General features: G+C 34.4%; 1 protein-coding gene across 1 annotated transcript; it reads left to right on the top strand.

Annotated features, from left to right (window-relative positions):
- Nucleotides 1-1,593: 1,593 nt before the first annotated feature.
- Nucleotides 1,594-13,753, top strand: LOC133298488 (GDSL esterase/lipase EXL3-like). Its single transcript, XM_061497781.1, has 6 exons — nt 1,594-1,613; nt 9,484-9,770; nt 11,376-11,506; nt 11,622-11,855; nt 12,676-12,931; nt 13,563-13,753. Exons 1-6 carry the CDS (start codon nt 1,594-1,596, stop codon nt 13,751-13,753), a joined length of 1,119 nt encoding a protein of 372 aa, XP_061353765.1.
- Nucleotides 13,754-14,156: the final 403 nt, after the last annotated feature.

Genomic DNA, 14,156 nt, shown 5'->3' with positions numbered 1-14,156 from the left:
GGCCTATATAAGGCCGCACATGATCCTAGGTCTATTTTGGTGCCTCCTTCGTAGGAATTTTTTGAGTTTGAGCTCTCCTTGCTGCCTTCCTCTTCCTTGCTTGGGAACTCACCAAAGAAACTACCTTTCTTCCATTTCTCTTCACCTAAACACCTAGGGTGTGTGTGAACAATCATTGTGGGTGGGAAAATGGCTTCTTTTCTGAGTGTGGTTGCTGTCTTGTGAGGGTGAGTGTGCTGCCTTCTGGTTTTGGTGAGGAGGGAGCCTTTATCTTGGTTATTGTAGCTCCAAGAAGCTACCTTTGTGAAGAAAGGACCCATATTTGTTTGCCATTTTTTTGCACCTTGGGAAGTCAGACTTGAGGAGCTGTTGGTGAGCTCCAAGAGCACCTTCTTGCTCTGTTTTGAGCTTGGGTAAGTGCCACCCACCTTGATCATGAGTTTTAATGGTTAAAAGTGGAACCTTGATGCATGTAATGAATTAAAGTTAATAACTTGGGGTTGGGTAAGCTTAAACACACCTAGAAATGCATGATTAAGCTTCTGTAATCTGTAAAAGTCGAACCTTTGGATTGATATCTCGCGAAATGCAGAATTTGAGTCCTGCCGCGAAATATCCGGATATGGATATCTGGATATGGATATCCAGATATGGGGTTCTGAATATCCGGATATTGATATCGGGATATTGCAAAATAGATATCCGGATATGCCCCAGACAAATATCTAGATATTCTGGGTTTTCGAGAATAGTAACGGTATTGTTCATACAGAATTGTGTTATGGGTTTATGGACCCTAGTTTGATGAAGTGGGACTTCTGTATTAATTAATCTAAGTCTGAATCAAAGTGATTTAGGGCTTATGGCTTTGTGAGAAGCCTTAAGACATGAAACGTAAAGGAAAGGCGTTGTCTTTATGTCATATGTTTGTAGAGTATGAATATTGATGTTATGATTGGTCCAAACAGATTGTGATTGTGCTGTGTGTGGACTTTGAGCTTGGTTGGACTCTTGGCTTGGATAGTTAGCTTGTAAGGTAAGCTTTTGTGTCCTCGGTTTAGCCATTGTTGGTTCCACCATGTCCCATGGGGGGATTGTTTATATGCATGATGTGTTTTCATATATTGTTTTATTGAAATGCTATTGAGCTGTTAAGTCCAAATGCCTTATGATATGTATGTGGTGTTCGCCTAGACGGGCTGTAACCCTGTGGGCAGGTACGGCTTGGGGCGCGTACTATGTGGGTAATAGACGTATTCCTGTACTTCTCTGATCAGTAGAATAGCTATAACACACATGACATGATTATCTGTTGCATTGCACTGGTTTGTAACTTATATTGAATGACTGCTTTTAGAACTTATATTGCACATGTAAGTGAGCTTGGGGTGGAAGATCCTTAAAGACCCCCTGTCTTACTGAGATTTCTGTTTAGAGATCTCACCCCATGTTTGGGGCACATATTTCAGGTTCAGGTAATGCGGGGGTTGAGACCTCTAGCGGCAGGAGGCCGGAGCTTAGCTGATATTGCTGTTTATATGATGATTATGCTTGGATGCTGGATTATGCTTGTTGCTACTTGTTGTTAGCTTTATGATTATATTGCTATTGTTGTTGAGACCTTGTTTGGCTATATTGCCTTATTTGGTGAGCATGGGGATTGTCCATGCCACATTGATTGACTATGTCTTAGTTAGATTTGAGTTGTAATAATGTATCAGGATTATGTCTTGACTACGTGTTGTAGTTTCGTGATTTTAGATACTCACTGTTAATTATATATTGAGGTATTTCAGTTAGCTGTCTTTTGCAATTTACATACAGACAATATTTTGAAAGAGGATTTTAATAATCAACTTGGCTAATGATAATGACGTCATAATTGAAAAGAAAAAGATATTCCGCATTTTTAATTAAGCGTGGCTTAATACGATGACATGTTAACAAACCGGGTATACATGGGGTGTTACAACTTACGTCACCATCCGTTCCCCACTGTGTTTTTGTCAAAAAGATATTAAACATGTGCTTTTAGTGCTAAAGTTGCTCGTCAGGTGAGGGAACTGATCAAAATGGGCTTAGATGGGCACGAATTTTCGTCCCATCAGACCTCTTGTCTTACTGAGATTTCTGTTTAGAGATCTCACATAACGTTTGGTGCACATATTTCAGGTTCAGGTAACTCGGGAGTTGAGACCTTGGGCGGCAGGAGGCCGGAGCTGAGTTAGTTATATGCTGATTACGATGATATGCTTGGATGCTAATATGCTATTTATTTATTATCATGTTGTTTGATTTGAGACTCTGTTGGGATTTGTTGCCTTATTTGGTAAGCATGGGGGTTGTCCATCCCACATTGATTTCTGTTATGTTTGAGTTTATCTGAGTTGTATAATGTATCAGGATATGGTCCGGACTACGTGTTGTAGTTTCGTGATTTAGATACTCACTTATTTATATTATGAGGTTATTCAATGTAGTTAGCTGTTTATTTGCAATTACATACAGGCAACATTTTGAAAGCGATTAAGTAATCAACTTGGTTAATAATGATGACGTCATAATTGAAAAAAAAGTTATTCCGCATTTTTAATTAAGCAACGCTTCATACGATGACATGTTAACAAATTGGGTATACATGGGGTGTTACACATTTATACCGTGAGGCAGAATCGGTATCTGCACTTTTCGTAAAAAAACGACTTTTAACATTATTAATCACTTACCATAATTATTTAAGCCTTCTCATAATTATTAGGGTCAATTATGGAATTATTTTCTAAAATCACACTTAATTAATTTAAATTCCTAAATTAACGGTGCGGGTTCTTACAAGGTACGTTCAATGTGGCATATTTATCGTATCTTACCACATGGAATTTATCATCCGAGTTTTTACCTCGGAAGTCTGGTTGCCTTTGCCCTCCATGTTGCTCTTTTTCTTTCTTGGCCGGATTCCTTCTTTGTAGACTTTGGCCCCTATTTTCTTTACTCGGGACATTTGCTATCTCCATATGTTCCAACTCTAGATACTTCTGTGATCGGGCTCTAAACTCGGCCAGCATTTTATTAGGGTCCTTGTAAATTGATTTTGCCAATTTGGATAAGCCATCCAATCCAGATACAATAAGGTGCACGTGAACATTCTTATGTAATCCCAAAACTTGTAATGCTTCAGACGTGAAACGATCTAAATATTTTTGAAGCATCTTGCATGGTTGCTATTTAATCTTTCTAAGAGCGAACTTGGGCTTTGGATGCTTATTTCTTGTAGCGAAGTTCAATAGAAACTTATCTTCAATTTCCTCGAATGACCCAATTGAGTTTGCCGGCAATGTGGAGAACCACATTTGCCCGGCTCTGGTCAGAGTTGTTGCGAATATGCGGGAAATAAGAGGCTTATCAATTTCCCTTATATACATATCCGTGTCAAAAGTGTCTATTTGAACCTGTGAGTCCTGACTTCCATCGTACTTCGGCATATGTTCCAAACCAAATTCTTTTGGGAAATGCAAGTTTACGATCTCGTTCGAGAAAGGACTATTGTTGTAGTATCCCTTGCTGTACTTTCTTTTATATGTACCCGCTTTAGCACGACCTTGAACATGGATATCTCGGTTTTATTCTATATTTTCGGCTCTTTCATCAATGTGATATCTTCCTATATTCACCATTTGGTTTTGATCACCTGAACCTCGGCCTCGATTACCTCCAAGTCTGATATGGTCATTCGCCGCATTAGCATTTATGGCCTCGTACTGAACATTGTTGTTGGCATCTCGGGTATAATCTTTGTAAGAACCTGTACCGCTAAATAATTAATTAAATAATATTATCGATGCTGGTGCATGGATTTGATAAAGATTATGCATAATTATGATAAGATAATTATTTAGAAGGTTAAATAATGCTTAAATCGTTTTTCTGATGAAAAGTGCAGATACCGGCTTTACTTCGCAGTATAAACGCGTACCAATGGAGTGTTCCAAATATATTATAATAAAAATATGATAATTCCTAGAAAAATATCTAGGTTAAGAATATGAAGTTTGGAAGAAAAATAATTAGTAGAACTATTAGAACAAATACCGATGGATTAAGTGAGTGCACCTATAAATAGAAAATGTGCACAAGACCCTAGGTCAGATTTTGTCATTCTACGTAGGTGCATTCCTTGGTCTCGTGGCTGCCACCTTCTCCCACATAATTCCATAGCCTTCTATGCAAGGAAAACCCTAAAGACACCATTTTTACTCTTGATTCTTCCTTTTCCACCTTGTGAACACTTGAGAGTAACCCACTGTTTTGAGAGGTTAGTTGGCTGACTTCTTGGGTTAGTGGTGTGGAAGCCATTTTCCTTGCATTTGATGCTTCAAGAAACCATTTTGTGGAGGAAAGAACCTTTCTTGTGAACCAAATTCATGGCCTTATGGTGATAAAGTTGTAGGATGGTGTAGAGAGCTCTAAGACAACTCCTTTTCTCTGTCTTGATCATTGGATCTGTGACCTTGCTGGACACTGCTATTACTTGTGACCTTTTGGACACCAAGTCGTGAGGGAGGGTGTAGCTTGACAGGTAAGCTTTGGGTCCTCGGATTGATCTGTTGCTTGTTCTACCGACCTCCATGGGAGGGTGGTTTACGTGCATGGTATGCTTTAATGAAAATGATGTGTGCATTGTTATTTATCTGAGATATGTGGATATTCATGTTGATGTAATGTATGGATGTGATGTTGAGTACTCACACGAACATGCAGCGACCTTGGTGTGTAAGGCATGAGGCAGCGACCCTCATATTTACGTAGGTCGTAGACGTGTGTAAATTCTATCCTGTTCTTTGGCCAGTTGAACCACACTTGCATACATCACATGAGATATGAACTATGGTACATGATTTTATGAGGATTTAGATATATTTTCTCAATTATATTGCTTTAACATGAACATGCATTGTATTTAGTGTTTATAACTTATTATATATATTTGTAAGTGAGCTTGGGGTGGAAGAGTCTTTGAGGATCGCTTGTCTTAGTGAGATATCTGTTAGAGATCTCACCGCGTGTGGGGCACATTTTTAGGTACAGGTACTTATGAGGTTGAGACTTCTGGTGGTATGAGGTCAGAGTTGAGCTGATATTATGCATGCTTCCTTGTTTCTATAGATAGATATCATTATGCCTTGTTATTTATATATGGCTATTGTACTTAAGACATGATTTGACTATATCATTTTATTTGGTGAGCATGAGGGTTGTCCATGCCACATTTGAATAATTTGTGTTTATTGGTTCTGGAGTTGTATTATTGCATCTGGATTTGTCTGGTCTACGTGTTGTAGTTCCATGACTTGATACACTATTTATGGTATGAGGTTATTCAGTTTAGTTATTTATTACAATTTACATACATGCAGTTTTTGAAAAAGATTCACTGAGTTAATATGATAAAATTCATAATTAAAATTTTTAGCTTCCGCATTTATCAGAGTTGTGCCTATTACTATTTATATGTTTAATACACCAGATGCACACAGGGCGTTACAATCTCGGATCTGATTCTGGCGCAATCGCTCTTCTAACTCCTGGATCCTCCTAGCATGCAGCTGATCTTCAAGTTCTAAGATCCTTCGAGCATCCTCCTATCTCTGGAGATTATTGCAGTTTTCCATTTCATCCATTTGTCGTAAGATCGCATTGAGAGTAGTATACGCGATGTGGTTATCTGTATCCTCTATGGTAGGTTGTTGACCTGGAGGTAGAAAAGAGATAGGGGCAGGCTGACCTGGAGCCTAGTAACCCAAATCTAGCTATCGCTGCAGTTTAGGGGTGTGGATGCAATGTCTGAAACAGCCTCGTCGACATGCACTGCATTATGATCGATTGTATTATTACCAACTGGGTAGTTGGGAGGCTGGTCTATATCCATCAAAGCGGGATTTGCAGGCGGTGGCAAGTGGCTGTTACTTCTTGTATTCACCATATCTGGCTCCAATGTTCTATCTTAGGGACTGAGATGTCTAGTTAAAGAGACTGCGATTATTAATCTTGGATCTATATTGGCTTTCTTGAATATCAATGGACTAGATACCTTTCACTGTATATTAAGGTTACCAGCGATAACCAAAGGGGTAATGTGTATATACAGTGACAACATAACAGTAAGAGAGAAAGTAGTACCTTCCTATGAGTTTTACCTCTTATTTATAGGTTTTACCTATAGTATGAGCATCCTGGGCCTGCATTGGCTCTTTAGAGGGCCCATATCTATGCTCATTACTATCATTTCTTATTATTGGGCTTTATATAACATGGGCCTATTGTATGATCCATAAACAACATATAAGTCTTCTAAACAATTTAAAATATAAATATTGCCCACGCAAAATGATATGTCGGGCTCACGCATAATAACCAACCAAAAACCTTAAATGAAAACGAAGAAGTAAAATCAGAAATTAACTTTTTACTTGTACCTGCAAAAAAAATATTAAAGCAAATAATGAAAACTATATAATCGAACTTGACAATATATAAGAAGGAAAATCTACTTCTCCTTTCATTGCACAATTTTTTTTCTGCAGCAACTAATTTTAAGTATGTACTACAGGTAGTACATAGTTATAATGGTAAAATTATTTTTCTCTCTCCGTCACGTCAGCCGACAATGTGTAGGAAGAGAGAAAAAATAACTTTATTATTATAACTATGTATTATGCATAGTACGTAGTTGTAATCGATTCTTGCAACAACAAAAAATTTACATCAACAATAGAAAAAACGCACCCATATACAAATTGAGAATGTGGCGATTGATATCAAAAAATAAAGGTTAAAGATCAAGCCATTGCAATAGAGGTAGGTAGGGTTTCATTTGGTTTATGCTCTTCAATGATCCAATATGATAAATATGATAGTCTTCTCCATAAATTTTAGCATTTAAAATCTATCAATTGGTATTAAAGTCACTTTATATTAAGTCATATTGGGGAATTGTTTTTATTTAAGGTTTATACGTTCAATTCAGTTGCATGCGACACTCGTATAATCAAGTTCTTTTGAGCAAGTTCTTTTTCTTCCCTCATCATTTCGAATTAGACCCACTTAAGATGCAAATAAATTTAAATGTGTTGATTGTCCTTCAACGTTTTTTCTTTTCTTAGATAATTTTGTGTAAATGACAAGAAGGAGAAGTAATATTTATATAATAAAGATATGTGATGGAAAATTGATCTAAAATAGTCTACAACTAATAGTTGTAAAATATGTTGTACAATAGCTCAAGGATCATATTATACCCGCGTATATTGATAAATAAAGCAAAATTTTTTAAATATTATTCTCAAAATAATAAATTACGAAAACGTAGCAATTTGAAACCAATTTACGAATTTATAGCATCCAGCGCGACTGGTCACGCCTCAAATAGGACGCAACTGGTGCTGGGTCGCGCCTCATTTTGGGAGCGACCAGTTTTGGGCGCGACCCAGCACCAGTTGTACCCTGCTGAAGGCATTACCACTCCCCTTACTTGTCCAATTTTGAACGCGATTGGCTTAGTTGTCCCCTATTTAAACCCCTATCCTCTCCACACTCTTCACATCTCATGTTCATCATAAACCCATACTCGTAGATACATTATGACTTCCTTATTCATACTCTCTTTTGCATTTTTTGTTTATATATTTATAAATGAGTTCGCATTCTGATTATTTTCATATTGTTCTATATTATAATGGTAGGAAAGTAGAAGGCTGACGTGATGTAGTTTTTGAAGGCGAGAAAATATCAACACGTATCAAACACAACTCAACAATTGACGAACTGCATCAGAAAATCTGTCAAAAATTAGGTCTCGAAGGTAAGCAATCTATCACTCTGGTCACGGCAAGATTATGGTCCAAAGAACAATACATTAGTTTGCAAGTTGTGGATGATGAAGACGTGGATATGGTAATGGAAGAATTCTTTAACCAGTTAAGGAAAGATTTCATAGAGTTGTTCTAGTAGAATGGTCAAGGAAGAATATGTGTGGTGGGATCGGTAGGCTCAAGCTCATGCTCAGATAAAGACCGAGGAGACTCAGATGAAGATGACTTAGCCATAATAAATTTACAAACATATTGTTATAATTTATTTGATTGCATATAATTTACATGTCTAATACAAGATTTAAAAATATATTAAATTACAAATAAAATAGGCATACAAAATTTATTATTTTTAATGCAAAATCACTATGCATAATAAATTTGTTATGTATGTCCTAAATCACTACACAGAATAAATTAGATTAACTAAGATCAAAATTAATAGGCATCTTAAAAGTATCTATGCATAATATAAATTATTAAGTGTGAATAAAATTCCTACGCATATATTATTATTCACTATAATTGTCCTAAGTCATTAGTCATAATTTAAGTCACTAATCATGTTTAAAGCCACTAAATATGTTATAAGTCACTAACCATGTCGCAGAAGTATATCCTAGGTCACTATTCATACAATAAGTCTCTAACAATTTTCTAGGTTACTAACAATTTCCTAAATAATTAGTATACATATCTATTGTTGTAATACTAATATATTCACATGTATAAATTTTTACGTATAAATCCTGTGCATTCATCCATATTTCATATTTTTCATCTCTAGCTTCTATTTTCATTTCTTTCCTCAACATAATGAAGCCAGGGTTAGGTAGATGAGAAACTTTTGCATGAACACAATGTTTAGGAGCACATCACTGCTCACAATGGGAGACCTACTTCAAGACATATATATTTGTTAGTATACTTATTGGTTATGTCCCCGTGAACAAAAATTCCTTATATATATATATATATATATATATATATATATATATATATATATTCTTGGTAACCTAATTTACTTTACCGAACAACAAGAATTTTAAATCTTATATTATGATTTGAGATTTTTTTTTTATCAAATACTAATAATATCCTAAAAATCAAATGAAAAATCATTTTTTACCGTACATTCATTTATGTTTTAAGAAAAAAACTACTCTTATGTTACATGTGATAACTTTCTCTCCTACACACCCTTCGATAATTGTGCCACTTTTTTATTTTTATTTATTTTTTAGATGATAAAATTCACAAATTTATTTCTATGACATGAAATAACTTATCTTCTATAACGTGAGATTAATAATATCGTAACTTTTAACAAATCATACGTACAGTAAACCATGGTGCTAAGATCCTTTTAGTAGTGCTTTTACAGTCTTTATTTGAATTGACTTGTCAATACACTCACAAGTCGGTGGTGGAATCGTTTGCAATAAATGAGGATTCGTACGCTCTGATATTTTGGTATAGCTCTCGAATGCCGAGCTGATTACATATAAGATCTGAATGAATCACATATCGTTCACATTCCAGAAAAGGAAGAAGCACAACCAAAAAGCTAAACAAACTAGAGCAGTTTAGATATTATGAATCACATCTCTTTTAGGAAGCTCCCTTCTTTTTCTTCTCCTTACTTTCTTCCTTCTTTATTGCTTCGTTTCATATTATTATTATTATTTGTTTCGTGCAAAACAAAGGCTGTGGTGAAATTGCCACCAAATGTTTCAGTCCCAGCAGTGTTAGTGTTTGGAGATTCGATCATGGATACGGGCAACAACAACAACAACTTGCTAACAACTGCTCGGTGCAACTTCCCACCATATGGTCAAGATTTTGAAGGAGGGATCCCAACTGGTCGATTTGGAAACGGAAAGGTTCCATCAGACCTTATAGGTATGCTCTTTTTCTTAATTACCCGTGTCCTAATATGCTACCTAAGACGAATGGGAAGTGTGGAACTAAGTGGGACTTCAATTTTAAAAAAAAAGGGAGCTCATGGCAATACCAATAAAATAAGAAGTTTGTATTTATCATTTAATCGTCACACAACAAATTTTTCTACACACACAATATTTTGTGGAGTCCACACTTTTTGAAGAAAAAAAAATTACAGCACGCAAAACGAATCTCTATAACATTACACAATCATTTTTCCTACAACATAACTCTTATAAAATTCATAAAATAATAGTGAAATAAATGCAGTTATACGAGGAATATTTTTCTATTGTTAATGGGTGAGTGCTAAGTTCTATGAAAAAAATTTCATCCAATTGAATCTTACAAAGTTGTTACTATAAGAGAACAAAAGTGATAAGTTTTTTTTTACTATTAACTTTTAAATACACTTTTCCCCCTATTTACAGTTATTTCACTAAATCTTTGGGTCTACTAGTAACTAGTTCTACATAAAGTGCCTTTTCATGTTAACAAAAAAGAGTTTAATTGGCAATTTTAAGCTTCAGTTTTTACTTTTATACAAATATTTAATCATTTATTTGTACGTAGGTATAACTGATGTAATTTAATGGGCCTAGGCCTGTTTATGTTGCCAAAAGAATTAATGTGATTTGAAGTTGCTTTTTTCTTTGGTCAAATGAAATTAAAGTCATATCAACGGTATTATTAAATTCGACTCCGTCTACGTAGTCAGTGTATCATTAGTTTAATTTGTGGGTCATTAATTGAATTGCATGATCCACATAAAAATATATAAATTTATATTTTATATTTAAAATTCCTTCGTAGTAATTTCTATATTGTCTAACAAAATCTATAATTATGTCTATTTAGAATTATCCAAAATTATGTCTAGCAACAAATACAAGGATTAATTTGAGAAATCAGGCCTTGGGCATGGAAGATCATCTTATCATCTTCAACTAGGCTCCTCCTCAAACTATTAATTTATTGAATGAGAATTTATTTGTTTTTCATAATTATAGAACTCTTGTATTTTTGTAATTTATTTTTCGGGCTTAAACTCTCCCTAAATACAGAAAAAACGAATTATCTATAGGGTCATTATTAAAAAATAAAATTAATATCACTTTTCAAATATCAAATTAGCTCTCCTTCTTGTCTTCTATGCTTTCAAATTTCAATCCAACTTACATAGTATTTTCATTTTTCATTTCAATTTCATTTTTCTTAACTTTAAATGTTTAATCGTGTTTTGTTTTTGGTGTGATTGACATGTGCATTTGTGAATTGAAAATGGTGCACTGCAACTTAGAGATTTTGCATTTGGTCATTGCTTAATAAAATCAGAATGGATCATCAATTTTGATAAAAACCAACGGAGTCAAATGTGTTCTCACATGGTCAGTTGTATGACCGATCCGTTGGCTAACCCAAACCAATTAGGTCATCGATTCACTGATTTTCAGATCAACCCGGTCGGGTCGGGTCGGGTCGAGTCAGATTTAATAACACCGCATACAAATGGGGTCATCTATTAGCTTTAATTAGTATAATTCAATTTTTGTGTTGTATCAGTTGAAGAATTAGGCATCAAGGAGCTTCTACCAGCATACTTGGATCCAAATCTTAAATCTAGTGATTTGGCCACTGGTGTGTGCTTTGCGTCCGGTGGCGCCGGATACGATCCTTTGACATCACAATTAGCGGTACATATTTTCAAACTTCAAATTTAATTTCTCCAAAAGTATGGTAATATTTTGTATTTTATTTTTTTCATTTTAGCATTCCTTTTTTGTAACTTTGTTACATTGTTATAATCAGTCGGCTATACCTTTATCCGGTCAACTAGACCTGTTCAAAGAATACATAGGGAAGTTAAAAGGACTTGTTGGAGAGGACAGAACAAACTTCATCTTAGCCAACAGTCTTTTTTTTTTGGTATTAGGCAGCAACGACATTTCCAACACCTACTTCTTGTCTCGTGTTAGACAACTGCAATATGATGTTCCTTCTTACACTGACCTTATGGTCAGATCAGCTTCTAATTTCTTGAAGGTATGGTTAAGCTTCATCTCTCACCAGCACATTTTTATATTTTCAATATTCCTATAATATGGTAATGTATTATTTAACGTTAGAGATATATAAAATTATTAATGTAGCATCACTCATTAGCTTAAGCTTTTGGATTGAATTGATTCTTTACATGATATCAGAGTCTCGGTGTCACGGGTTCGATCCTCACTGCCTTCCACTTTCTCTTGTGAAATTTCTGTGTATTATCCACCCTTCAAGTTCAGTGAACTCTCGTGTGAGGGGCGTACTCGAGAAGTAAAGATATATAAAACTATTAATGTAACCTAACTCATTGGCTTAAGTTTTTGGGCTGAATTAGTTCTTTATACTTAAAATAAAAAATAAATAGGAGTCGGGTAATATTAACCTTAAAGCAAATGATAAAATAAATATTAATAGGTGGATTATTATTATTATTTTTAAATTTTAATAAGTGATATATCGAGCCTTCAGTATTAATATTTAGTATTACGGAGTACTAAATATATTTTCATAAATCTTAACCCTTAGCCTTGATTTAACTCCTTAATCACAAGTTAATAGGGGATATTTTATTAGCCATTTATTAAACATACTTAACTTATAAATACCTATAGAGTTAACCAATAAATTTAAAATACACTGTGTCATGAATTTACAGCTTAAATTGGTTAATTACATTATATCAAGTCTGTGTAAAAACTTATCTGTGCAACTATATTTTTCTCGTCACAAAACAAGCAAATTCACGTTTCTATAGTTCTAATGATTAATTACCTTATATGTATTTTTTTTTTTTCCTTTTCAATGCAATCGAAAGGAAATTTATCAATTAGGGGCACGAAGGATTGGAGTGTTCAGTGCTCCACCAATTGGGTGTGTGCCATTTCAGAGAACCGCGGCTGGAGGAATAGAAAGAAAATGCGTAGCACAGTACAACGACGCAATAGAATTATTTAACAGCAAATTGTCAAATGAGCTGGATTCTCTTAACCAAAATTTTCCCAACAGCAGGATTGTTTACATTGATGTTTACAACCCTCTCCTTGATATCATTGTAAACTACCAAAACTATGGTAATTCCAAGTTTCAATTCTCTTTGCTGATAGCAATTAGGCTTTTATATATATATATATATATATAGTGTTTAACAAAGTACACTTATTTTTTATTTAATTTTCATATGTGTAAATATTGTCATTGTCATTCCTACTATTCATTACTGTTATAATACTGTGTCATAAGCATAAATTATTATAAAATATAGGAAGTAATTTAAAAATTTAAGTGAATAGTATTTTTTTTATTTCTATATACTTATTTTTTATAACTTATTATAGTATAACTTTAATGAATAACACAGTGATAGCACTAGATGGCGAAAATTAAATTAAAAACGATTGTACGTATAAAGATTAAATTAAAAAAATATTACACAACATTTAAATTAAAAATAAGTATCAATATAAAAATTGAAAATGTATTTTGACCTAATAGTTACCATTTATTCTCGAGCATTTGTTAAAAAATTAGTTTTGACAAAGTTACTAGGTCAAACTTACGAGTGAATTACCATTTCTAATACTTTCCGTTGGTTTCAAGCATGTCATAAATGTTTTGACGCTTAGTCATATTCGTCACTTCAACTGTTGCATTTTTTAAAAAGTTCCTTATATAAACTTGTAAAATGTTTCCTTGTCACTGCAGGCTATAAAGTCGGAAACAGAGGGTGTTGTGGCACGGGCACAGTAGAGGTAGTATTCTTATGCAACCTTTTGGTTCCCCGGTGTCCAAATGTTTTGGAGTATGTGTTTTGGGACAGTTTTCATCCTTCGGAAAGCGTTTACAGAAAGCTCGTAGCTCCTATTCTTCGAAAATATATGTACGATTTCATATGAGCATAATGACTGTTTCAGTCTTTATAAATGTATAATTGCATATCATGATAGACTTAAAACATTGTAAAATAACTTATGTGGTGTCTATTTAATATAAGTTTTTCTAGCTAAAAAGTTAAGTATGTCTTGATGTTTTAAGTTCATTGTAAGTTCTAACTGATAGGATAGATTATCATATATGATTTTTATCCATTGTTTGGTGAACCAACAAAATATAATAAATTTATTCTATTGGCTTATTTCATCATGTCCGCGATTGGACATGATATCCATCTCATCCCAATTATAGCACTTTGCTCTTCTCTTATGAGCTTTACAAGACACATGAGGGTCAGCCCTGCCATCGTCATTGGCCCCATCGATCATCTCTACCACTCGTTGCTATCACCATTAGCCATTACAC

The sequence above is a fragment of the Gastrolobium bilobum genome, unplaced genomic scaffold, assembly GCF_033153095.1.
Source record: "Gastrolobium bilobum isolate Gb01-03AN ecotype WA unplaced genomic scaffold, APGP_CSIRO_Gbil_v1 utg19833, whole genome shotgun sequence".
In the NCBI taxonomy this organism is placed as follows: Eukaryota; Viridiplantae; Streptophyta; class Magnoliopsida; order Fabales; family Fabaceae; genus Gastrolobium; species Gastrolobium bilobum.
Note: the sequence above shows the minus strand (reverse complement) of the source record. Positions and strands in the feature narration are given on the sequence as shown.

Excerpts from the sequence above, each read along its gene's own strand:
- LOC133298488 (XM_061497781.1), top strand. The coding sequence starts at position 1,594 with ATGATTATATTGCTATTGTT. Across the intron at positions 11,507-11,621 it reads CTTTGACATCACAATTAGCG|TCGGCTATACCTTTATCCGG; the intron begins GTACATATTTTC and ends TGTTATAATCAG. Across the intron at positions 11,856-12,675 it reads CAGCTTCTAATTTCTTGAAG|GAAATTTATCAATTAGGGGC; the intron begins GTATGGTTAAGC and ends TGCAATCGAAAG.